Source organism: Bubalus kerabau, chromosome 3 (genome assembly GCF_029407905.1).
Source record: "Bubalus kerabau isolate K-KA32 ecotype Philippines breed swamp buffalo chromosome 3, PCC_UOA_SB_1v2, whole genome shotgun sequence".
NCBI lineage: Eukaryota > Metazoa > Chordata > Mammalia > Artiodactyla > Bovidae > Bubalus > Bubalus kerabau.
Genome location: NC_073626.1, coordinates 40,254,047 through 40,278,511, shown reverse-complemented (window position 1 = coordinate 40,278,511; position 24,465 = coordinate 40,254,047). Strand labels below are relative to the sequence as shown.

At 38.6% G+C, this 24,465-nt stretch overlaps 1 protein-coding gene across 6 annotated transcripts in view; it reads left to right on the top strand.

Moving 5' to 3' along the window:
* ZFAND3 (zinc finger AN1-type containing 3) overlaps positions 1-24,465 on the top strand; it is a 327,274-nt gene that overhangs the window by 83,215 nt on the left and 219,594 nt on the right. For all 6 annotated transcript variants that reach the window (XM_055571518.1, XM_055571516.1, XM_055571521.1 and 3 more), the window contains exon 2: positions 21,463-21,503. In XM_055571518.1, coding sequence (XP_055427493.1) covers positions 21,463-21,503 — 41 coding nt within the window. The remainder of the gene's footprint in view (positions 1-21,462; positions 21,504-24,465) is intronic.

The following is a 24,465-nucleotide window of genomic DNA, read 5'->3' as shown; positions in this document are numbered from 1 at the left end:
CTTTTTTTTTTTTTCTGACTTACTTCACTTAGCATACCCCGAAGTTCCTTCCATCCATATTGTTGCAAATGGCATGGTTTCATTCTTTTTTATGGCTGAGTAATATATTCCATTTTGTGTGTGTGTGTGTGTGTGTGTCTGTCTGTCTCACATCGTTTTTTATTCATTCATCCATCGATGGAAGCTTAGGTTGTTGACTTCTGTAAATAGCTGCAGTGAACATGGGAATGCATTTATCTTTTTGAATTAGCTTTTCTGTTTTCTTCAGATAAATACTTCAGAAATGAAATTGCTGGGTCCTATGGTAGGTCAGTTTTTTAATTTTATGAGGAAACTCCACACTGTTATCTGTAGTGGTTGCAACCAATTTATATTTCTGCCAACACTGTACAAGGGTTCCTGTTTCTCTACATCCTCACAAATACTTATTTGTTGTCTCTGTGATAATAGCCATTCTAGCAAGTATAAAATAGTGACTCATTGTGGTTTAATTTGCATTTCCTTGATGTTTAGTGATGTGGAGTATTTTTTCCATGTACCCATTTCCATCTGTATGTGTTCCTTGGATAAATGTCTATTCAGATCTTTTGCCTATTTTAAAATCAGATTTTTAATAAAATAATGAGTTACATGAATGAGCTATTTATATAACCCACTTGTTTATTCTTCCTTTGTTGCGTTTGGTGTCAGATTGCAGAAAATCATTGCCAAGATCTATATTCCTACCTATGTTTTCTTCTAGGAATTTTAAGGTTTCAGTACTTACATGCAAGTCTTTTCTAATATATCCACTTTGCCCATTTGGTTGAGAATTTTTATCATTGGTGGCTGCTGAATTTTGTTAAGTGCTTTTTCTGCCTCTGCTGAAATGATCATATGATGTTTGTACTTCGTGTTGTTAAAACTGTGTATCACGTTGAGTTGCAGATCTTAAACCATCCTTGCGTTACAGAGTAAATCCCCATTGGTCATGGTGTATGATCCTTTTAATGTATTGTTGAATTTGGTTTGCTAGTATTTTGTTGAGCATTTTTGCATCTGTGTTCATAAGGAAAGTTGGACTGTGGTTTTGTTTTATTGTGGTGTGTCCTTGTTTGCTTTGGTATTAGAGTAATGCTGGCCTTCTAAAATGAGTTTGGAAGCATTCCCTTTTCTTAATATTTTTTTGTTAAGGGTCTGAGGAGGATTGGTATTTGGTAGAACTCACCAAGTGAAGCTATTTAGTCCTGTACTTTTGTTTGTTGGGAGGGTTTTGATTACTGAGTCAACTTCATTCCTAGTAATTAATGTATTCATGTCTTCTGTTTCTCATGATTTAGTCTTGATAGGTTGTATGTTTCTTGGAATTTATGCATTTGTTTAGGTTGTCATATTTGTTGGTATCATGGTTTTGGTTTGCATTTTGCTAACAAGTAAGTGAAGTTAAGCGTCTTTTCGGAGTGATTATTGGTCATTTGTTTTATCTTCTGTGGAGAAATGTCTCTTTTTTTTATTCCTCTCCCCTCTGTTTTTGGCTGTGCTCTGCATTGTAGGATTCTAATTGCCTGACCAGGGTTCGAACCTGGGCCTTTGGCAGTGAAAGTACAGGCTCCCAACCACTGGACCACCAGGAAATTCCCTGCTTTGCCTGTATTGTAATTGGTTTATTTGTCTTTTTGTTGTTGAAGCCAGAGTCTTTTGATTATAAAATTGATTTATATACTGTCATTTGGTTGGGGACCTTTTTTGGAAATGGAACAATAAGTGGTTGGAGTTCTTTTAAACGTTTTATTGAATGTTTTATTTTTAATAGAAATGTAACTAGTTTTTATTATATAGCTTAGCTTGATGTTTTGCTCCCTGCCTCCAGTGTACACTAGCAGATAACTGGATTTATTCATCTCCACATTGTTAATTGTTTTACCTTGATTTTTTTTTGATTATAGATTGTTTCTTTCTCAACTTTTTTGTTAATATAATAATAAAACAATAAAAATCAGGTATAATTTACCTACCATAAAATTCACCCATTGTACAGTTTGATGATTTTTAGTAAATTTACAGTGTTCTACCACCGTTATTACCACAGTACAATTTTAGAACATTTCCATCACTCTGAAAAGTTTCCTTAGGATTATTGGTGGTAAATTTCTTTGCCAGCTTCCAGGCAGCTGATCGGTTTTGTGTTTCTGTAGATGTATCTTTTCTTATATTTCACATAAATGGCATCATAATATATAGAACACTAGCTTTTTTTCACTGAGATGACTGTTTTCAAGGTTCATCCATGCTGTAGCATGTATCCATAGTGTGTTCCTCCTTCTTATAGAATAGTAGCCCGTTCTGTGGTTAATACCACATTTTGTTCATCTGTTCGTTCATTGCTGGACATTTGGCTTGGTTTAGTTTCTGGCTGTCATGGATAGCAAAGATTCATATACAAGGCTTTGTGTAGACATCCTTCTTCAACTTTTTATTTTGAAAAATTCCAACCCCACAGAAAGGTTGAAATAAGTGGTATACTGAATGTCTATATACTCTTTGCCTAGATTCAGTAATTTTTAATATTCGCTATCATCTTGACCTCTTTCTATAAATATACCTTTTCAAACCATTTGCAGATGTTGTGACAGTTTGCCTCTTAAATATTTCAACATGGATCTTACGGGATGAGGGCACACATTCTAACCACAGTGTCATTTTTAGACTGAAAAAAATTAGTAAGAATTTTGTAATATCAGCTATTTTATATACATGTTAAAGTTTTCCCAGTTGTTCCAGAAATGTCCTTTAGAGCTTATGTAACCCGTCCTTTTTTCTTTTCCCCTAATCCAGGATCCAAAAATGATTTTCTAGATGTTTTGATAGTTGTTTCTCTTTTTTTTTTTAGTCTCTTTTAATCTAGAATAGTTCCTCTTTCTCTCTTTGCTTTTCATGTCAGTGAGATTTAGAAGAATATAGACCAGTTATCCCACCTTTTAACTTTCTCTCATTGCTTTTTCATGATTTAAGTTAAACATTTTTGGCAAGGATTCCTAATAGGTGAGGTTGTGTACTTTTTTATATACCAGTGATTAAATAAAGTGAGTTGAAGTAGAGAATCATAAAAACACCTAATATAATCTAAAATGAAAGTGTACATTTCATCAAGAAAAACAATGTCAGGCTATCTCCTTATTTGTGTAGCTAAATTTGGTCACTTGGTTAAGGTATTGACGGTTGAGATTCTGAAGGCATGACTTTTTGCATTTAGTGAGTTACTGGTAGGATGAAACTTTGAGACGATGTTCAGAGTTCTTCAACTTTCAAGACGATGTTCAACTTGTTTTTTAATAACCTTTTACCTAGTGACTTCAGCACCTATTGCTTGAAGTAGTTATTACATTGATGAGGGAGGTGGCTATTGCATAGAATGCTTTAAAAAAAATACCTTCATTAGCTGTATCATGGAAAAATATTTTGTTTTGCCTTCCTTAGATTTCTGTGCTTGGATAAACATATTCCAGATGTCTGCTTGACGTGTGGTATTGTTTATACTTACAGTTTCAAAGAGCAATTTTCTGTGTTAGTATCTAAGGTATGGAGGTGAATTTTATAAACAAAGTTTTGTTTTTGATATTTTATTGCAGTTTAATACTCAGTAGTATAGTAGAGAAATTAATGAAATCCAGAAAACAGATCTAAATATTTATGAATGTTCAGATTTCATTTATAGTTCATGTCTTTCTCTTCTCTCTCTTTTTAAGATTTTTTTAGTTCTGTCTTTTGTATTCCTGAAACTCCTTGTGTTATGGCACTGATTAATCATGAGTAAGATTTCAGAATGTTACATGTAATCCTGTGAATATTTTTCTTTTCCTGGGAAAAGAAAATGTGATATGTTGATAATATCAGTAGTTAATATGAAGCCATTTACTCTGTCATTGTGTTTTGTGACTGGCTCCACAACATGGAAAATGTATACCAGAAATCCCTTATTTTAATAAAATTGATGAGTAAGTGGAGATGTTTTAAAGCACAGAATTCTGAAAAAAAAGCTTAGATGTGTTCAGTTTAAAATGTGTATATGTGTGTGTTTGGGTGGTAGGCTTAAGATACTTTCTTTGCATATCAGTCAACTAATTTGAGAGTCATACACGTTTTCTTGTGTCTGCCACACAAATAATAAATGTGCTGTCTGTGATAGCTTGGCTTATTGCTTCTGGAACTGGCCTCCTGGGCTGAACACTCACTCTGTGTCTTTATAGCGTGTGCACTTAAGCAGGTTGCTCAACTTCTCTGCGCCTCAGTTTTCTCATGTGAAGAATGCCAACGATAAAAGCAATGTGTTAATAATTGTAAAGTATATGCTAGCATAAAATGGTTAAGTCATTTAATCTTGCGGGTGACTGGCACATGAATGCCTAAATAAATGTTTGCTAGTTAATTAACATCCAGTCTTAATGTTATTAATGGGGTGAGAATCTAAAGACATTTGTGAAGCAATTTAAAAGTACCTTTTAGATTTGTATGATTTGTTCCTTAGTCTTTGAGTTGTCTTGCTAATGCCTAATCTGGAAGCATCCTTCTTTCTTTCTTTTTAAAATAGCAACCTGTCTTTTAATCAATTTAAAGTATTCAACATAGATTTATAGAAATAATGATTTCTTGTTGCACTTACTCATTTAGGTAGTAACTAAATAATGTGATCACAGCAACAAGTCAAATAGGTGTAATCAATCATAAGACATAAACAGATTTGGGGAAATAATAACTGGTTCTTCATTAACATTCAGCTCAAATGATAGGAGTGGAAATAAGCCTCTATATTGGAAAATAACTCCGCTCGCTGAGAGAGCATTTGGCAACTGACATTGGGCATATTTGTCTGTCTTATGGATGGTCTTGGCTTCCCTGATAGCTCAGTTGGTAAAGAATCCACCTGCAATGCAGGAGATCCTGGTTCGATTCCTGGGTTGGGAAGACCCACTGGAGAAGGGATAGGCTACCCACCAGTATTCTTGGGCTTCCCTAGTGGCTCAGCTGGTAAAAAATTTGCCTGCAGTGTGGGAGACCTGGGTTCAATCCCTGGGTTGGGAAGATCCCCTGGAGAAGGGAAAGGCTACCTACTCCAGTATTCTGACCTGTAGAATTCCATAGACTGCAGTTCATCAGGTTGCAGAGAGTTGGACACGACTGAGCGACTTTCACACAACTGAGTGCAGATGGTGCTGCTGCAGACTCACCGTTGTAGGGCACCCACTATAGGCCCTCTGTTACCTGTTTTCTGCCAGGTTACAGCCTTTCATCTTGGTTTTCTTGTGATGGTTTAGGTAGCGTTTTGTTTGTGAGAAGTGGCAGAGTTGTCTGGCCAGGCAGATAGACTGACTCATGATTACAAAGTTCTTCTTGAACAGTTCAGCCCTGCCTCAGCACAGGTTCTCCGCACTGGGAGGGAAGCTGTGTACTCTTAAGTTGAATTCTGTGAGATGGATCCTGAGCTCCATATGTTTCCAGCAGAGTCTTAGATGGAGGTGCACAATGTGCTCATTAAATTTGTGAATGGCATCAAGTTGGGTGGGATAGGTCATTCAATAGACAACTGGATTAAAATTCAGAATATCTGGTATTTTTGAAAAGTTGATGAATATGCATAATACGGCATTTAAGAGGATTAAGACAAGATAATTTTCTTAAGGAAAGTAAACAGATGTGGAAATACAGTATGGAAGTAGGATTGGGTTTCTACCAGTGGTAGCACAAAACAGTCCCAAGGTGATAAGAAAACCAGTTAATAAATATGAGTCAATGATGCCTTTGTATTTAAAACCATTGATGACAAGTCATGTAATTGGAATGGCGCTTAAAGAAATCACAGGTTCTTTCCTTCACCATATTTAGTATTTGACTGTCAGATCAGATCAGATCAGAACAGTCGCTCAGTCGTGTCCGACTCTTTGCGACCCCATGAATCGCAGCACGCCAGGCCTCCCTGTCCAACACCAACTCCCGGAGTTCACTCAGACTCACGTCCATTGAGTCAGTGATGCCATCCAGCCATCTCATTCTCTGTCATCCCCTTCTCCTCCTGCCCCCAATCACTCAAAGCATCAGAGTCTTTTCCAGTGAGTCAACTCTTCACATGAGGTGGCCAAAGTACTGGAGTTTCAGCTTTAGCATCATTCCTTCCAAAGAAATCCCAGGGCTGATCTCCTTCAGAATGGACTGGTTGGATCTCCTTGCAGTCCAAGGGACTCTCAAGAGTCTTCTCTAACACCACAGTTCAAAAGCATCAATTCTTTGTTGCTCGGCTTTCTTCGCAGTCCAACTCTCACATCCATACATGACCACTGGAAAAACCATAGCCTTGACTAGACAGACCTTTGTTGGCAAAGTAATGTCTCTGCTTTTGAATATGCTATCTAGGTTGGTCATAACTTTCCTTCCAAGGAGTAAGCGTCTTTTAATTTCATGGCTGCAATCACCATCTGCAGTGATTTTGGAGCCCAGAAAAATAAAGTCTGACACTGTTTCCACTGTTTCTCCATCTATTTCCCATGAAGTGATGGGACCAGATGCCATGATCTTCGTTTTCTGAAGGTTGAGCTTTAAGCCAACTTTTTCACTTTCCACTTTCACTTTCATCAAGAGGCTTTTTAGTTCCTCTTCACTTTGACTGTCATGGTGCATTAAAGAAAGATCTTAGGGAAGATATTTCAGAGTGAGAAAACTGAAAGATTAGGAAATAGTCTCTATCAGAAGGTTTTAGTAGGTATTTAGCTTAGAAATAGTGGAGAGTTTAGTAATTCTCTTATGAAATTATATTGATGTTGCTGTTGTTTAGTTGCTAAGTCGTGTCTGACTCTTTCTGACTCCATGGTCTGTAGCCTGTCAGGCCCGTGTCCATGGGATTCTCCAGGCAAGAACACTGGAGTGGGTTGCCATTTTCTCCTCTGGGGATTTTCCCAACCCAGGGGTTAGATTCTAGTCTCCTGCATTGCAGGCGAAATCTTTACCAATGAACCACCACTAGATTATATATGGTTGTATTATTGTGTGATCATAGATTCATAAAATGGCAGTAACCAGTTTCACGGTTTTTTTTTTTTTTTTTTGGCTGTGTCGGGTCTTAGTTGCAGCACAGGGAATGTCTGTTGCCTTATACAGATCTTTCCATGTGGCATGGGGACTTTCTAGTTGTGGCATGCTCCACATGCTCCGAGTCATGTGGTATCTTAGTTCCCCAAAGCAGGGATGGAACTCATGTCCCTTGCATTGCAAGCTGGGTTCTTAACCACTGGACCACCAGGAAAGTACGCCCGTTTTGTTTTAATGGACGAGAAAACGCAAACCTGAGGTCGTACATTCAAGACAGGCCCTTTCTGCTCAGTCACTGCGCTTAGCACTTAGCTCTTTGGCAGCCTGTGTTTTCACCCTGATGACAAGATTATTAAGGTATTTACAATGGTGGGAAAGTTATGAAGTAAGGCATTAGATATTAATGATTTTGAGGTTTGGACTGCAGTGAATTATGACACAAAAAGTAGAAATGAAATCTCTTGTGGTCATAGAACAGGGATACTTTAAGTCTTAACTAAAGCCAAGGCAGAAAAGATATACTCTTGAGTTTCCTTTAGCTCTTTCTCTTTTTCTGCTGGAGATTATGACTGCTCAGGGTGATTAAATGGAGAATTTTCTTTTGCAGGATTTAGGCAGTCTTTGTAGTGAATGACTAAAATCGCCAAGAATGGAAATTTTAAACTTTGATATTTATTCCTTTTCCATGAGCAGTGGGCTCAGAATGAGAGCTATTTGTCTTTTGCTATCACCTTTCATCCATTTCTCATCTAGATTCGTGGTTGGTGGGATCCCAACCTTTTCATCTACCCCGCTTCCCCACCCCACCCCAAGAATATCTTGGCAGACTGATGTAATATATGAGATGTTTAGAATTTGAACAAATGAAGTACAAACAACACTTATTTTTTAATGTCACTGACATTAACTGGATATTAATTTTTTGTGTTTTGCTGGATATTACTTTCCCTTACTCCATATTTAATAGATACTCTTATTGGTAACATGAGTTTTAAAGGAATGACATGAACCAAAATGTTTCATCTTGTAGATGTCATTTCACCTGGATGCTTTCCAGGGTTAGAAGCACCTTAGGTTTTTGTTTCTTAACCATACAGCTGCTGGTGCCAGCTTGTTTCACCTTGAGGCTTGGCTGGTAGCTGTCATCTCCCACGTTTATGACTCATTTTCTGACAAAGAAAGATCTAATAATGACATGTTAGGTTTACTTCCCATCTTTTAGTAAAATTACCCTACGTTTGATCTGATTTTCCATAAATATGGATAAGTGAATATTCTGGTTAAAAGCCTAAATTATCTTAATAATAAGAGTAGATAAATGCACACTTCGCCAGGATGAAACAGAAGTGTTTGTTACTTGGGTAGAACAGGTGCATATATAATTCTTTAGTAGTTTTTATATAATGGTGATTGCAAAGATGAGAGAAAATGCAAGGGTCAGTTTTTTTTTTTTTTCCTAGAGGAAGTAGTTCTTTAGTAAATTTCTAACCCATTACAGAAGTTTGATAGCCAGTTAATTGTTTTAATCACTGTTCAGGTGAAGACACTGACTTCTCTGAGTGTAGTGTCTCCTAATCCTCAACTATTTGCAGCAGCAGCATGGCTAGCCAGGAGAAAAGTAAGGGCAAGGAATACCTCATTGTTCTCTCTCTTAAATTGTCTGTTTTCAGTAATTCTCAGGTATTGTTTTCTATAGCAAATGGTTGGGAAATTTCTGTATTGTTTTCCAAGCAACACAAAGAATTCCTTATGTAATGAACCAGTTGTTGTTTCATCACTAAATTGTATCCGACTCTTTGCAACCCCATGGACTGTAGTCCGCCAGGCTCCTCTGTCCATGGGATTTCCCAGGCAAGAATACGGGAGTGGGTTGCCATTTCCTTCTCCAGGAGATCTTCTTGACCCAGAGGATTGAACCTGTGTCTCCTGCATTGGCAGGCAGATTCTATACCACTGAGCCACCTTGAAAGCCCCAATAAACCAGCAGTAGTAATAATGTAGTGTAGAATTAAAAAATCATCTTTTAACCAGTAATACTTTATTGAACTCTAATTTATATGTAGTAAAACTCAGTCTTATGTGTATAATCTAATGGATTTCGACCAGTGTATACACTTACGTAGTCACCACCTAGATTAAGATACAGAACATTTGCATCACTCCAGAAAGTATGCTCCATTGATGTACAGTTGTAAAAACTTAAATGGGTTGGAATTACTTAAGAGAAATGTTTAATAATCAACTCGTATGCAATTTCTTTAGGTAAGTGGATAACAGTGAACTTAGTTCCCCACCCCCCCACTATTTTCTTTACTACAAAAGTGAATTATGCACAGCATTGCTGCTGCTGCTGCTGCTAAGTCACTTCAGTCATGTCCGACTCTGTGTGACCCCATGGATGGCAGCCCACCAGGCTCCCCCGTCCCTGGGATTCTCCAGGCAAGAACACTGGAGTGGGCTGCCATTTCCTTCTCCAATGCAGGAAAGTGAAGAGTGAAAGTGAAGTCGCACAGTCATGTCCGACTCTTCGCCATCCCATGGACTGCAGCCCACCAGGCTCCTCCGTCCATGGGGTTTTCCAGGCAAGAGTACTGGAGTGGGGTGCCATTGCCTTCTCCAATGCACAGCATTAGTTTTATTCTAATACAGAGTTTGAATTTCCTAAAATAGTACATATATTTGCAAATGAAGAGATCCAGATATAAGACATTCCTCCATCTTCTTAATAAGAACAATAGGAGCTTTGATCACCATAAATACTGGCATTTTTAGGAGCATAGATAAAATAATTAAAATATTAATTAAATTAAAATTAATTTCACATATGTAGTTTAAAAATCTTTTAACTTTTTCATTTTCAGAAAATTTAGATTTACATGTAGTTGTAAAAAATAAAATAGCGGTCTCATATATTCTTCTCTCAGTTTATACCAGTAGTAACTGTACATGCATATTTAAAAATAGGCTATACTAACAAATTATAGGTATTTGAATATATTCCTAATACACATTTAAAATACTACTTTTCCACACTCATGAAACATGAATGCTCCACATCTTCACAGCTATGAATATCTTTAATATTTATTCACTAAAAACACATTTAAGGTTAATTGGCCACAGTTTCCCACTTACTTACTTCCTTACAAGTTGTTTGAGGTTGAGCATTAAAAAAACTGTAAATGTTGCTCTCTGGAAGTTGCATCTGAAGCCACAAGAATTCATCCATATAACATTAGGAGAATTGACATCATTTTGGTGTTATCTGTGATCTTCCTAACTTTCCAAGGTTTTTTCATTGCATTACTTTCTAAATGATTTTCAGAGGCCTTTTTCAGTGGTAGCTGAATGATTACCTCTTGTAATCATGACCTCACAATCCAGAAATAAGTATTTACTCTGTGTTTAAAACTATGTTTTACTTCCTTTGGAAACTTGTTTGGTGCAGTAACTTTGACAAAGCATCCAGCATAATGTTGTGTGACATTTTTCCAGACTTCAGTGTTTATACTCAGAGATGAGAACTTCACTGACTTGCCCTTTTCACAGACTCTGACTGGATGGATATTGCTGGGAGTTTGGTTCCATTGGTAGGGTCTTCCTGTTTTGAAATCCCAAATGCCGTTCCTCTGGGCATGACTAGCATGCCTAGAGTTTTCACTTGCAGGTTTTGGGGAAGCTTTTTCTTTTTTTCCCTTTCTACCCTGTTTGTATTTAATTTAAAATTATTTGTGCTAACCTCAAAAGTAAGGATTTAATTTTGAAGCAATTCCTGTTTCTTGAAAGATAATTTTAGGAATGAAAACCTTTCTGTTTGTATGGGCATATATGGTAAGACAGCTATAGCCACTGTATACAGTGAGTGTTAGAATTGATAGTGTCTTGTGTGGAAAAATTATTTGGCATTTGTATTCAGGTCATTGTATCGTTTTCCTCCTGCTTGTGTACATGGGTTTGTTGTTGTTCAGTTGCTGAGTCATGTCTGACTCTGTGACCCCATGGACTACAGCACTCTAGGCTTCCCTGTCTTTCATCATCTTCTGGAGTTTGCTTAAACTCGTTGAGTCGATGATGCCATCCAACCGTCTCATCCTCTGTTGCCCTCTTCTCGTCCTGCCCTTAATCTTCCCAGGATCAGGGTCTTTTCCAGTGAGTCCACTCTTCACATCAGGTGGCCAAAGTATTGGAGCTTCAGCTTCAGCATCAGTCCTTCCAATGAATAGTTAGAGTTGATTTCATTTAGAATTGACTTGTTTGATCTCCTTGGTGTCTAAGGGACTCTCCAGAGTCTTCTCCAGAACCACAATTCAAAACCATCAATTCTTCAGCACTCAGCTGATGTCCAGCTCTTACATTCATACATGACTACTGGAAAAACTATAACTTTGACTATATGGACCTTTGTCGGCAAGGTGATGTATCTGCTTTCAAATACACCGTCTAAGTTTGTCATGGCCTTCCTTTCAAGGAGTAAGCAGCTTTTAATTTTGTGACTGCAGTCACAAGGGATTTATTTACATGTTTTAATATTTATTCTTCTTCTTACTAGTTTATTGATAAGCATGCATCATCTTGTTTTACCTTTTAGTAATGTGTACAGGGTTACAGATGATAATGTTACTTATTTTACATCTGTATATCTTTTTAGTGTAGGGGTTCAAACACAGAAAACAGAGGCCTATGCTATGTCCTTCTTGTCCTTGAATCTGGGTATAAAATATTAAGACACGGTTCATTACAATACTACCTGGAATCTAAATTATTAGATTGAAATTAGCTTTTAAAGTTGTTGTTGTTTAGTTGCTCGGTTCAGTCCAACTGTTTGTGACCCCATGGATTGTAACCAGGCTCCTCTGTCCATGGGATTTCCCAGGCAAGAATACTGGAGTGTGGGTTGCCATTTCCTTCTCCAGGTAGCATGACTGATATTGCTACATTCTAGGAACGAATCCCACGTAGTAACAACTAAATTTTTTCCTTTGTAATACCTCCTTGAAAACTTTGCATGCATTGTCTGAATGGTATTTAGAGTGATGTATAACAATTCAGACAGGCTGGATGCACTGTTGAAAGCCTGGTTTGTCATTCTGCTAGGATGTCATCTGATTGAACTGGCCTTTTTCTTGTTTGCCTGGGGTGAGCAAAGACTATAGCTTTAGTAGAGCTGTTCGCTGCTTTCTTGCTGTTGTAGGAAATTAAGACTTTTCTGGTTGTAAGTATATGAGGTGGCATGCAGATTGTTACTAGTCTTCAATCATCTAATCTTACTTCTGAGGCGACTGGAATGATGTTTAAAGTGGAGAAGGCATTGTGGTTTGTTTTTTCCGTCTTTGCATGTATACACACGTCCTTGCCCAACTCTCCTCCCTTCCCTGTCTTCTCTTCCTTCCTTTGGATTATTAAAGGAGATGGAATTAGGAAATGTGACTAGTTGGTTTTTGCAGATTGGTTTTCTTCATTAAGAAAGAAATCCCTTTGTCATCTAGAGTTTTTACAAATGTTATGATCCATGTCTAACCTAGAGAAATACAGAGATGTTAGGCTGGAACAGCTTGGCATATTTATGTGCTGATACTTTTGTGTTTCCTTTTGACTCGTCTCTGTTTTTATTGTGCCTCAGTTTCTTCCTCACTGACACAGCGTCAGGGTTGCTTTTATTTCCACATTTGTGTTGCAGTATTTCAGGGGGGACCTGGTGTGTGTGTGTTCCTGCTTGGTGAGAGAGGGTGTTGTATGAATGTCAAGAAAATAGTATTGTAAATGAAATGTTTTTAGAATTCTCAGTTATTAGGAATGTTCTTCTAATTCCTTGAGACAAATTAGCTAGAAGGTTCATTTATTTTTCTTTAAAAAAATTACTGTCTTTCAAATTTAGTTTTTTTTATTTCAAAATAAAACACATGATTAAAGCAAGATAACCATTTCTCCCATCAAACAAAGATTTGAAATTAATTACTTAATGTTGGTAAGAGTACATGGGAAAAAATGTACTTTCAGATGCTTTTGATGAGAGTATAAATTGGTAGAACTTATCTGGGAAGTAATTTGGCAGTATTTACCAAATCATACTTTTTCATCTCAGTAATGTCCTTCTCAGAGTCAGTTTTAAGAAAGTTATTCAGTCAAAGACTTGTGATGGAAGATTTATGTCTAAAAATGCTCATTATAGCAACATTTATAATAGAAATCTAGAAAAAAGATTAAATATTCAACAGTAAGAGACTGACTAAATTATACTATTAGTATATAATGAACTGTTACAGAGCAGCAAGAATGTTTTTGAAGAATGGAAATAAAAAATGAAATTTGCTTATTTTATTATATATTTTGGGTGAATTATTTGATGTATGCAAGATAAAATATGCAGTGTGTATATGTTATAAAAACATAAATGAGCATACCACACAACTTTACCAATACTGTTAAATATAATAAGTTCTTATTACATATATCTATCCATAAAGATAAGAAGGAATGATTTCAGAATGTTACTCTTATGTTTGGGGGAAGGATTATCAGTGATCTTCAGCATTTTGCTTAAATGCTTCTGTTCTCTTTCTAAATTTTGTACAAGAGATACGTATTTTCAAAACCAGAAATATCACTTAACAGTATTTATTGAAAGAAGAAAGCAGTTTAAGCTGGATTCTTTGCAGTTCATCTCATGGGAAGAAAACTTCTGAAAGTGTCTGCCACCTGTTACCTCATGAGTGACAGATCATGCCAGGTACACAGGGTGGCATTAGCTACCATTTATAGGCATTACAGTGTGACAACTCCTGAGAGACGACAGGCTGACAGCTGTAGGAATTGTGGATGCCCTGTCTTCTAGGAGGTTTTACAGACCTTCTAGGAGGTCTTCTATGACTTTTACAAAATATATTTAAAATTTTTCTTAAATTTTTTTTATGGTTCATACCTTCAAGAGAGGATTCATTTTTTCCCCACTTACCAAGTATTTATTGGATGCCTGTTAAGTACCAAACAAGAGTGCCCAAGAGGGTCTTTGCCCTTATGACACTTACATTCTGGTGTTGAAGGAGAGTCAGTACACAACAGACCAGTGATGAGGTATCAAAGAATGATGTGTTGTGAAGAAAACAAGAAGATGACTGATGTAAATTGGGTGGTCAGTTGAAACCTACTGAGGAGGTTCGAACTAGGACCCGAGTGAAGAAGAAAGACGCAGTCTTACAGTGATTAAGGGTAGAGGGGACAGCGTGGGCAGGAGCTCTACATTGATTTCTAGGAACAGATAAAAAGGCGAGTGTAACTGAAGTGTGGTAGGTGAGACGAGCGAAATCTAAGGAAGGAAGAGGAGAGGCAGGCGGAGACAGGTCATGAGGGGCTAAGGCTTTCGTAAGAAATTTAAATTTTACACTAAATGCAATAGGAAATTATTGGATGGAATTAAGAAAGAAAATAGCACAACTTAGCTTTTAAATAAAAGATTGCTTTGGCTGCTGTGTAGAAAATCATTGTCAAGGGTGACGCATGGGCCTGGGGAGACCACTGGAAAGTCATTTATTGTGGCCAGGTAAGAGCGTGGTGGCCACGGTGGAAGCACTGGCGAAGGAGAGAAGTTGACAAATTTAAGTCTGTTTGGAAATAGAGCTGGTGGATCTTGCTCAGTATTGTGTATGAGAGACTGCAGAAAAGAGGGAAATCAAAGTTGATGTTTAGATTTTTGACCTGAGCAACTGGGCAGAAGATGTTGCCATTTATAAAGGTGGACAAAAAGGGTCAGGCAAATTTAGGGGGAACGTTGAATGTTCTAGTTTGAAATGTTGTGTCTGAGCTACATGTAAAGATGTCACATAAGCAATTGGATGTATGAGTTTGGAAGAAGGTGAAGAGGTTTGGGACAAATGTATACATTTGTGAGTCTTCGGTGTATGGCATTTAAAGCCATGGGACTATGTGAGATCACTAAGTTGGAAGTAGGACTGAGTCCTGGGACCTTTACACAAAGGCCTTGACAGTGGAGGAGCCAGTGAAGGTGGCTGAGAGGTAGCTGTTATGTGGGAGGGAAATGGGGTGGGGGGTAGTGGGTAGATGAGATCTGGGACCTGACTGACAAGAAGACAAAAGGAGAGTTTCGAGAAGGATGGATTTGGTTGAATGATGCTGAGAGAGAAGGGAGTAAGATGATGTCAGGGTCATAACCCTGTGTATCAGTTTTCTGGGGCTGCTCTAACAAATTAACCACAAATCTGATGGCTTGAAACAATAGAAATATGTTCTCCTAAGTTTCTGGAGCCTAGTAAGCCCCAAATCTGGCAGAACTGCCTGTCTTCTGGGCGGCTTTAGGGAAAAACCCATTCCTTGTCTCTTTCTACTTCCAGTGGCTGCTCCAGCATCCCTAGCTTTGTGACCACATTCCTCCAGGCTTTGCCTCCATCTTCACTTTGCCTTCTCCTCACTGTGTTTTTCCAAACTTTCTTGCCTGTCACAAAAGCATTTCTAATCCATTCATTCAGGGCCCACTCGATAATACAGAGTGAACTCAAAATCTTTAGCTTATTTTTTGTGCAAAGACCTTTCCCCAATAAAATGAATTCCATGGATTGCAAATTTCAGGGATTAAAATTTGACATCTTCAAATTTGGTTTTAGAAACATGATAGCCATTGGATATCTCAGTAAGAGCAGTTTCTTTGGAGCAGTGGAGACTTAAGAATCAGATTGGTACAAACATAATTGGGCCCTTTTTGTTGATCAATGCCAGCTGCAGATGTTGCAGTTTTTGGTGCGTCTCATGAATTTGCTGAGCATACTTCTCAGATGTAATGGTTTCACCAAGATTCAGAAAGCTGTAGTGGATCAGATGGGCAGCAGACCATCAAACAATGACCATGACCTTTTTTGGGGTGCAAGTTTGGCTTTGGGAAGTGCTTTGAAGCTTCTTGGTTCAGCCACTGAGTAGGTTATTGCTGGTTGTCATATAGAATCCACTTTTCGTTGCATATGACAATCCAACCAAGAAATGGTTTGTTATTGTTGCATAAAAAAGAGAAGAGGTCACTTCAAAACGATGATGTTTTTGATTTTTGTTCAGCTCAAGAGGCACCCACTTATCGAGCTTTTTCATCTTTCCAGTTTGCTTCAAATGCTGAATGACCGTAGAATGGTCAACATTGAGTTCCTTGACAACTTCTCATGTAGTTGTAAGAGGATCAGCTTTGATGATGGCTCTCAGTTGGTCTTTGTCAACTTATGATGGCTGCCACTACACTCTTCGTCTTCAAGATTCTCATCTCCTTTGCAAAACTTCTTGAACCACCACTGCACTGTACGTTCATTGGCAGTTCCTGGGCCAGATATGCTGTTGATGTTATGGGTTGTCTCCACTGCTTTACGACCCATTTTGAAATCAGGAAAATTGCTTGAATTTGCTTTTTGTCTAACATCATTTCTAAACTCTAAATATAAACAACTAATGTCATTCAGTTCAGTTCAGTCGCTCAGTCATGTCCGACTCTTTGCGACCCCATGAATCGCAGCACACCAGGCCTCCCTGTCCAACACCAACTCCCGGAGATCACTCAAACTCAGGTCCATCGAGTCAGTGATGCCATCCAGCCATCTCATCCTCTGTCGTTCCCTTCTCCTCCTGCCCCCAATCCCTCCCAGCATCAGAGTCTTTTCCAATGAGTCAACTCTTCGCATGAGGTGGCCAAAGTACTGGAGTTTCAGCTTTAGCATCATTCCTTCCAAAGAAATCCCAGGGCTGATCTCCTTCAGAATGGACTGGTTGGATCTCCTTGCAGTCCAAGGGACTCTCAAGAGTCTTTTCTAACACCACAGTTGAAAAGCATCTTCGGTGCTCAGCTTTCTTCACAGTCCAACTCTCACATCCATACATGACCACTGGAAAAACCATAGCCTTGACTAGATGGACTTTTGTTGGCAAAGTAATGTCTCTGCTTTTGAATATGCTCTCTAGGTTGGTCATAACTTTCCTTCCAAGGAGTAAGCGTCTTTTAATTTCATGGCTGCAGTCACCATCTGAAGTGATTTTGGAGCCCTCCAAAATAAAGTCTGACACTGTTTCCCCATCTATTTCCCATGAAGTGATGGGACCAGATGCCATGATCTTCGTTTTCTGAATGTTGAGCTTTAAGCCAACTTTTTCACTCTCTTCTTTCACTTTCCTCAAGAGGCTTTTTAGTTCCTCTTCACTTTCTGCCATAAGGGTGGTGTCATCTGCATATCTGAGGTTATTGATATTTCTCCCAACAATCTTGATTCCAGCTTGAGCTTCTTCCAGCCCAGCATTTCTCATGATGTACTCTGCATATAAGTTGAATAAGCAGGGTGACAATATGCAGCCTTGACGTACTCCTTTTCCTATTTGGAACCAGTCTGTTCCATGTCCAGTTCTAGCTGTTGCTTCCTGACCTGCATATAGGTTTCTCAAGAGGCAGATCAGGTGGTCTGGTATTCCCATCTCTTTCAGAATTTTCCACAATTTACTGTGATCCACACAGTCAAAGGCTTTGGCGTAGTCAATAAAGCGGAAGTAGATGTTTTTCTGGAATTCTCTTGCTTTTTCGATGATCCAGCGGATGTTGGCAATTTGATCACTGGTTCCTCTGCCTTTTCTAAAACCAGCTTGAACATCTGGAAGTTCACGGTTCATGTACTGCTGAAGCCTGGCTTGGAGAATTTTGAGCATTACTTTACTAGCGTGTGAGATGAGTGCAATTGTGAGGTAGTTTGAGCATTCTTTGGCATTGCCTTTCTTTGGGATTGGAATAAAAACTGACCTTTTGCAGTCCTGTGGCCACTGCTGAGTTTTCCAAATTTGCTGGCATATTGAGCGCAGCACTTTCACAGCATCATCTTTCAGGATTTGAAATAGCTCAACTGGAATTCCATCACCTCCACTAGCTTTGTTCGTAGTGATGCTTTCTAAGGCCCACTTGACTTCACATTCCAGGATGTCTGGCTCTAGGTGAATGATCACACCATCATGATTATCTGGGTCGTGAAGATCTATTTTGTATAGTTCTTCTATGTATTCTTGCCATGTCTTCTTAATATCTTCTGCTTCTGTTAGGTCCATACCATTTCTATCCTTTATCGAGCCCATCTTTGCATGAAATGTTCCTTTAGTATCTCTAATTTTCTTGAAGAGATCTCTAGTCTTTCCCATTCTGATGTTTTCCTCTATTTCTTTGCATTGATTGCTGAGGAAAGCTTTCTTATCTGTCCTTGATATTCTTTGGAACTCTGCATTCAGATGCTTATATCTTTCCTTTTCCCCTTTGCTTTTCGCTTCTCTTCTTTTCACAGCTATTTGTAAGGCCTCCCCGGACAGCCATTTTGCTTTTTTGCATTTCTTTTCCAGGGGGATGGTCTTGATCCCTGTCTCCTGTACAATGTCATGAACCTCCGTCCATAGTTCATCAGGCACTCTGTCTATCGGATCTAGTCCCTTAAATCTATTTCTCACTTCCACTGTATAATCATAAGGGATTTGATTTAGGTCATACCTGAATGGTCTAGTGGTTTTCCCTACTTTCTTCAATTTAAGTCTGGATTTGGCCATAAGGAGTTCATGATCTGAGTCACAGTCAGCTCCCGGTCTTGTTTTTGCTGACTGTATAGGGGTTCTCCATCTTTGGCTGCAAAGAATATAATCAATCTGATTTCGGTGTTGACCATCTGGTGATGTCCATGTGTAGAGTCTTCTCTTGTGTTGTTGTTATTAGCAAAGAAAAAGTCAAGTGAGAAATGTGCATTAAAATGATGTATGACATAACCACGCTTGTTTAAGAATGCACTCCAATATCAGATGGCAAATTTCAACAGTGCAAAAACTGCAGTTACCCTTGCACCGCCCAGTATCTCTCTTTCATACTTGCTGCCACATAGAATACTTGTAGTAGTCTGTCCAAGACTGTGCAGGACGATCACACTACGTTTTTTGGTAGTTGTATATGTGTGATTTGCTTCAAGTTTGATGTGTCAACCATGAAAAAGGAGCAAGAGTCTCAGAAGCCTCTGCCAGTTTTTTCAAGTTCACTGTTGCTGACATATGAGATCCAAGTTGCCATTACCAGTAGGTATTAATTCTGTGGCCAAAGTCTGGGTTTTTTCAGATTTTAGACATCTCTGTTTTGATTAATAATATCAGTATCTGTGTTATTTCTTTCATAGTCTGATTGATAACTGTGTTGCTGAAAAGTTCCTACTTAAAAAGTAGAATGGATATAATATATGGATATAGTGGGTATATATGCATTGGCCATGTGAAGTGGGTATAATGCATCACGTATCTGAAGACAGATAAGGGCAAGAGGGAAAAAATGCTGCATTGCCATTTTTTCTTACCAGCTGGTGAAACACAGACGTGAAAACTGGCACCCTTGGTTCCTGCTGCCCTCACTTCTTCTCTCAGGCTCTCCGTGCTTCCTGCTGGATCCTGGGGAGCAGCAGAGGATGAACGATTACCTCTGTCTCTCTGTGGCACCGGAGGGGCGAGAGACAGTGATCACATCAGGAGGAGACCTTCCTCCTGGGGATCGTTCTATCAACAAAGAAATTCCTTCATCCTCAGTTCTTCCTTGGGTTGGAACAGAAATGACTGGCAGCCTTGGGTTGCTTTCCTGTGTATTTTATGTGTATTTGGAGAGGAGGGCAGGAGTTGTGCTTCCTCCAGGTTAAGGGCTTTACTTTTTCCGTGTGCTGCGTTGATTACCATAGATTAAATCTTCAGTTGTAGGACCATTCTCCCCAACCTCTAGAGTGTGTTCCTCTCAGCTTCTGTACTGAGGCAGGGGCCCTAGTTCAGCATGATGAAAAGAACACAGGCTTTGGAATTAGATCAGGTTCATCTACTTAAGAGTGCTGTAACCTAGGAAAAGTTATATACCCTCTTGGCGCCTCAGTTTGCTCTTTGATAAAAATAAGATTAAAGGAGTTTGGTGTTATGCTTAACCATGTGGTAGACATGTAGTAAATATTAGATGTCACTGTTAACACATCTCTTTGTCCATTTTTAAAAATTTTTTATTCATTTTATCGATACTGAAAACTTTCTTACCACCTTTGATGTCTTTATATTAGTCCATGGGGTTGCAGAGAGTCGGACACAACTGAGTGCCTAACCCCTGTCTACATAGCATCTCTTCTGGGATAGAGAACTCCAGTGACCTCTTCCTGCCTCCTTTCACGCCCCGTCTCCTCATTTTATCACTCTGTGACAATTGCTGACAGTTAGATCTTGGGTCTCAGTATATTAGAAGACAGTCATGATCATCAGGGAATACTTCCTGAGGGAGGCTTTCATTAATTGTAAAGTTTACTGAGGAGGGCAAAAGATGGTTGCCATATTCCATGTGTATGAGTGGCTCTGGATAAAGGCTCAGATATTGGAAGGGGAATTGCTGAGGAATGAGGCTGTAGAAGGTCAGTTTACTCAACCAAGAGTATTCTAGAAGGTTTTTGTAGTTCGTATGTCCTTTGGAGTTAGCTCAGACCCTAGGTCTGAAGCTTCCTCTGCAGTCAGTTCCCCAGCGATGTGACCGTGGGCAAGCTGCTCCCCTGTTAAATGGGGATGAGACTGTATGGCTTTGATTTCTAAGACCATTCAGTTTAATAACTCCTTGGAGGACATGGTGGAAACATTTCCTCTTTAAATTATTTATCACTTGTAGCCAGTTCTGGTTGTAGAAATGTTAATGGGACTTTTTAAAAAAGTGCATTTTAGAAACAAAGCAATGTGGTAATACTCAGTCTCGGGATGCTGGGAGGATTAATAAGATCGTGTATGTTAAGTGCCCATCCCAATTTAGTATTCAGTGAAGTGTAGTTATTATTAACAGATGAAAGGACATGAAAAATAATTTGATTGGGAACATCTGTAAAAAGAATTTTAAATGACAAGGTCATAATGTGACCAGGATCCGAAATTGGACTAGAATGAGGGGAAAGAAGACAAAAGTAATATTATAGAGGTAATCGAGTGTGTACATCAGGAGCAAGTTTTACCTCTTTACAGATAAAATTTTCCCTTTTTTGATGAGTTTGTGATACATGTTCCATTATAAACAGAGGGAATGTGGCAATTGTGGGATAAATTCATTCTTTTATTATTTTATGGGCCTTTTACAGTATTCCTGAACTTGCCACCACATAAGCTGCTAGTCACAAAAAATAACATATTGGCTAACTCGTAGATTACAAAGGTGTGCTTTATATTGTTATTTCATTTTTGTCTTTTTTTGTTTTGTTATGGGGTAGGGGTGGCTGGCTGGCTAGGGATTTCTCATTAGTTTATTAGTTTAGTTCCTTGGCCAGGAAGATCTTGGCTTAGGTTTCAAACATCTTTATGTTTTGATTAGAGTGATAACTGAAGTTTTAGCTCTTCTTTCTTTTCTTTCTTTTTTTTTTGCCCCAGGTCCAGCAAGACTATGAACCTCTGTTCCAAATGCTTTGCTGGTAAGTGCAGAAAAAGGGTTTTCAATTTATTTTTATTTTTCTTCTTTCGGTTGTTTTTAAGACGGTCTAACTTATTTTAAGACTGTCTATCTTTTGGGTTTATGCATGGGTATTTATTTTCTTTGCTTGTGTGTGAAAGTAGTTTCTCTTCACCAAGTTGCTTTATATATTTGTTTAGAACTGTTGAAAAAGTCTTCCCTGAGTGAAGTGGAATCTTATGTGTACTTGTATCAAACAAACTTTCCTCAGTTTACGGTTGTTGGGCTATAGTGGGATTGTAAACACTCATGTTATAGAAGGGTTTTATATATATATATATGTATATATATATATTCATCTTTGATGTTGACTTGAATGACTAATGGTGAAGGTTGCTTTTACCAATGAGAATACAAGAGAAAGAATATTTTCATGTTGGAGTCAGAAAGAGAATAATGCTGAATTGGCTTTTCTAATTCAGACCCTCATTGAAATCACCTTGGGTAAGTCACTTAACCTCTTTGGGCATTAGATTAATCATTGGTAACATGGAGGGCTTAGGCTTGATGTTTGCCAAGGGCCGTTTCCACCCCCTAAATGCTGATTGATTGACTCCTTGATTTATGACTCCTTCATGAAGTTAGTGGGCTTCCCTCATAGCACAGTTGGTAAAGAATCTGTCTGCAATGTAGGAGACCCTGGTTCAGGAAGATCCGTTGGAGAAGGGATAGGCTACCCACTCCACTATTCTTGGGCTTCACTGGTGGCTCAACTGGTAAAGAATCCACCTGCAGTGCGGGAGACCTGGGTTTGATCCCTGGGTTGGGAAGGTCCCCTGGAGAAGGGAACGGCTACCCACCTCAGTATTCTGGCCTAGAGAATTCCATGGACTAGTCAGTCCTTAGGGTCACACAGAATCGGACACGACTGAGTGACTTTCACTTTCACGAAGTTAAAACTTTAAGATTTTTTGTTTGTTTTTTAAGAACTCCACATCTAATGATCTTATGTACGTCTTTATTAATTGGGATATGTATACCTTTCATTATTACCTTTTTAATTACTTTTATTATTTTGTCAAAGACAAACCAGCACACAAGTTAGGTTAAGGACAGATTTTAATCAATAACACACTGCTGTAGTAGGGAAGAGGGGACTTGTCTAGAGGGAACTGGGCGTTTTAAAGGGAGAATGAGGGAGTAGGGGAGGGATTGCTAGCTTGTCTCAGGATGATCAGGGGAGTAGAAAAATCACAAAGGGCTGGTTAATATAAATGATGATTAGCCTGGCTGTGTGTGTTAGTTGACAGGTATTGAAGTGAGGATTTTATCCTCCTACGGAGAGGAAGTGAGAGATTGAAGCCCTATTCTTCCCAGTGAGTACAGTTAGAGAAATGGCTTTCATGTCCTTGAGAAGGACACTACTGAGTGATTGAGTTTTAGTAGATGCACATACATCTCAAAGGGGGATGAAGGAAGCATTCACATTTTAAGCCATTTTAAGTAAATGCTGTGGGATAGGGTAGTCAGGGGCCTATGGTTAGCTTTTGGCTAGAACAGATCTTAAATTCTTTTGGCAGCTTTGAGCTTTCGCAGAGAGGCACTTTAAATAAGAGGGACTAGGACCATCCTCGGGATGGGTCCTTGAGCTGTTAAAAACTGTATTAGTGGTTATTTACATCTATTAGCAGAGGGGGATATGAGTATATGAAATCATTTGTGTTGATACTCTAGTTTTTGTGGGCCAAGGTTGAGGCATGGTTGAGAAGAGGACAGACCCTGGCTGGAATTTGGTTGAGGAGAGAATCTTTGTAAGTATTCATCTTCTATTCACTGTGCTGTTGGACAAAGAAATAATCATAGTGTGATCTTTAGACCATTATGCCTAAACTAGGGAATAGGTTGGATGGAGTTGGGAAGGTTGGGAAAGTTGGCAGTTTGTTTCTGTTAAAAGTCTGGAACTTGTCAAATTCTTTAGGTTTTTAAAAGGAAAAGGTACTGGTAAGGTACCTTTTATTCAACTTTGAACGGAATCTCTGCCATGGTAAGTGAATGTGTTCTGCTCTTCTTGCTCTGCTTATCTGCAATAACAGATATGAAGAAATGCTTTCTCACTGGTGAGAGTTTATGGCTCAGATGGTAAATAATCGGCGTACAATGCAGGAGACCCAGGTTCAGTCCTTGGGTTGGGAAGATCCCCTTCAGAAGGGAATGGCTACCCACTCCAGTATTCTTGCCTGGGGAATTCCATGGACAGGAGCCTGGCCAGCTGCAGTCCATGGGGTTACAGAGTCAGATATGACTGAGAGACTTAACACTTCCAAGTTTTCATTTGTAGTAGAGATAGAGTAGCAGTGAGAGAACATGTATATTGTGTGTCTTTCTCCATGTAAAATTAGTTCCCCCATATGATGCAGTGAAGTGTAGCTGGGGGAAAGTCAGGTACCTTGAGTCAGGTGGTTCACGTCCGGTACTCAAAGAACTGTCTCATGCCCCTAAATAAATATAAAATTTAAAAATTATCAATGAAAATAGTTCAGCCATGTTTCTTTGGATTTGTTACAGTTTTATTTTCTATGGTTGTCATTATTTTTTGAATCTCTGGTGGTCTGTGTCCATTTATGCTTTGTACAGCTTTGTTATTTTTGCTTTTAAAAATATTGAGAATATTTTCAAGTGTATAATGAAAATATTCTCTCTTTTCTTCTTTATCTCTACCCCTCTGCTCCTGATTTCCCCAACCTCAGTTGAAAGGAATGACTCATAAACAACATCTTGCTTGCTGAAGCAGCATTTGGTGTTCTTTTTGAAATTCAGAAGAAAAAAGATCATTGAACTTTAAAGATAAAGTGGTGGATTTTGTTGGTGTATGAAGATAAAGTAAAGAAATGCATTATTGCAGCAAAGGCATGAAATGTGCAAGACAACATGAAGATTACTTTGTCCAAAAGCCCCTGTGATTTTAAGTAGTCTTTTAAAGTGTA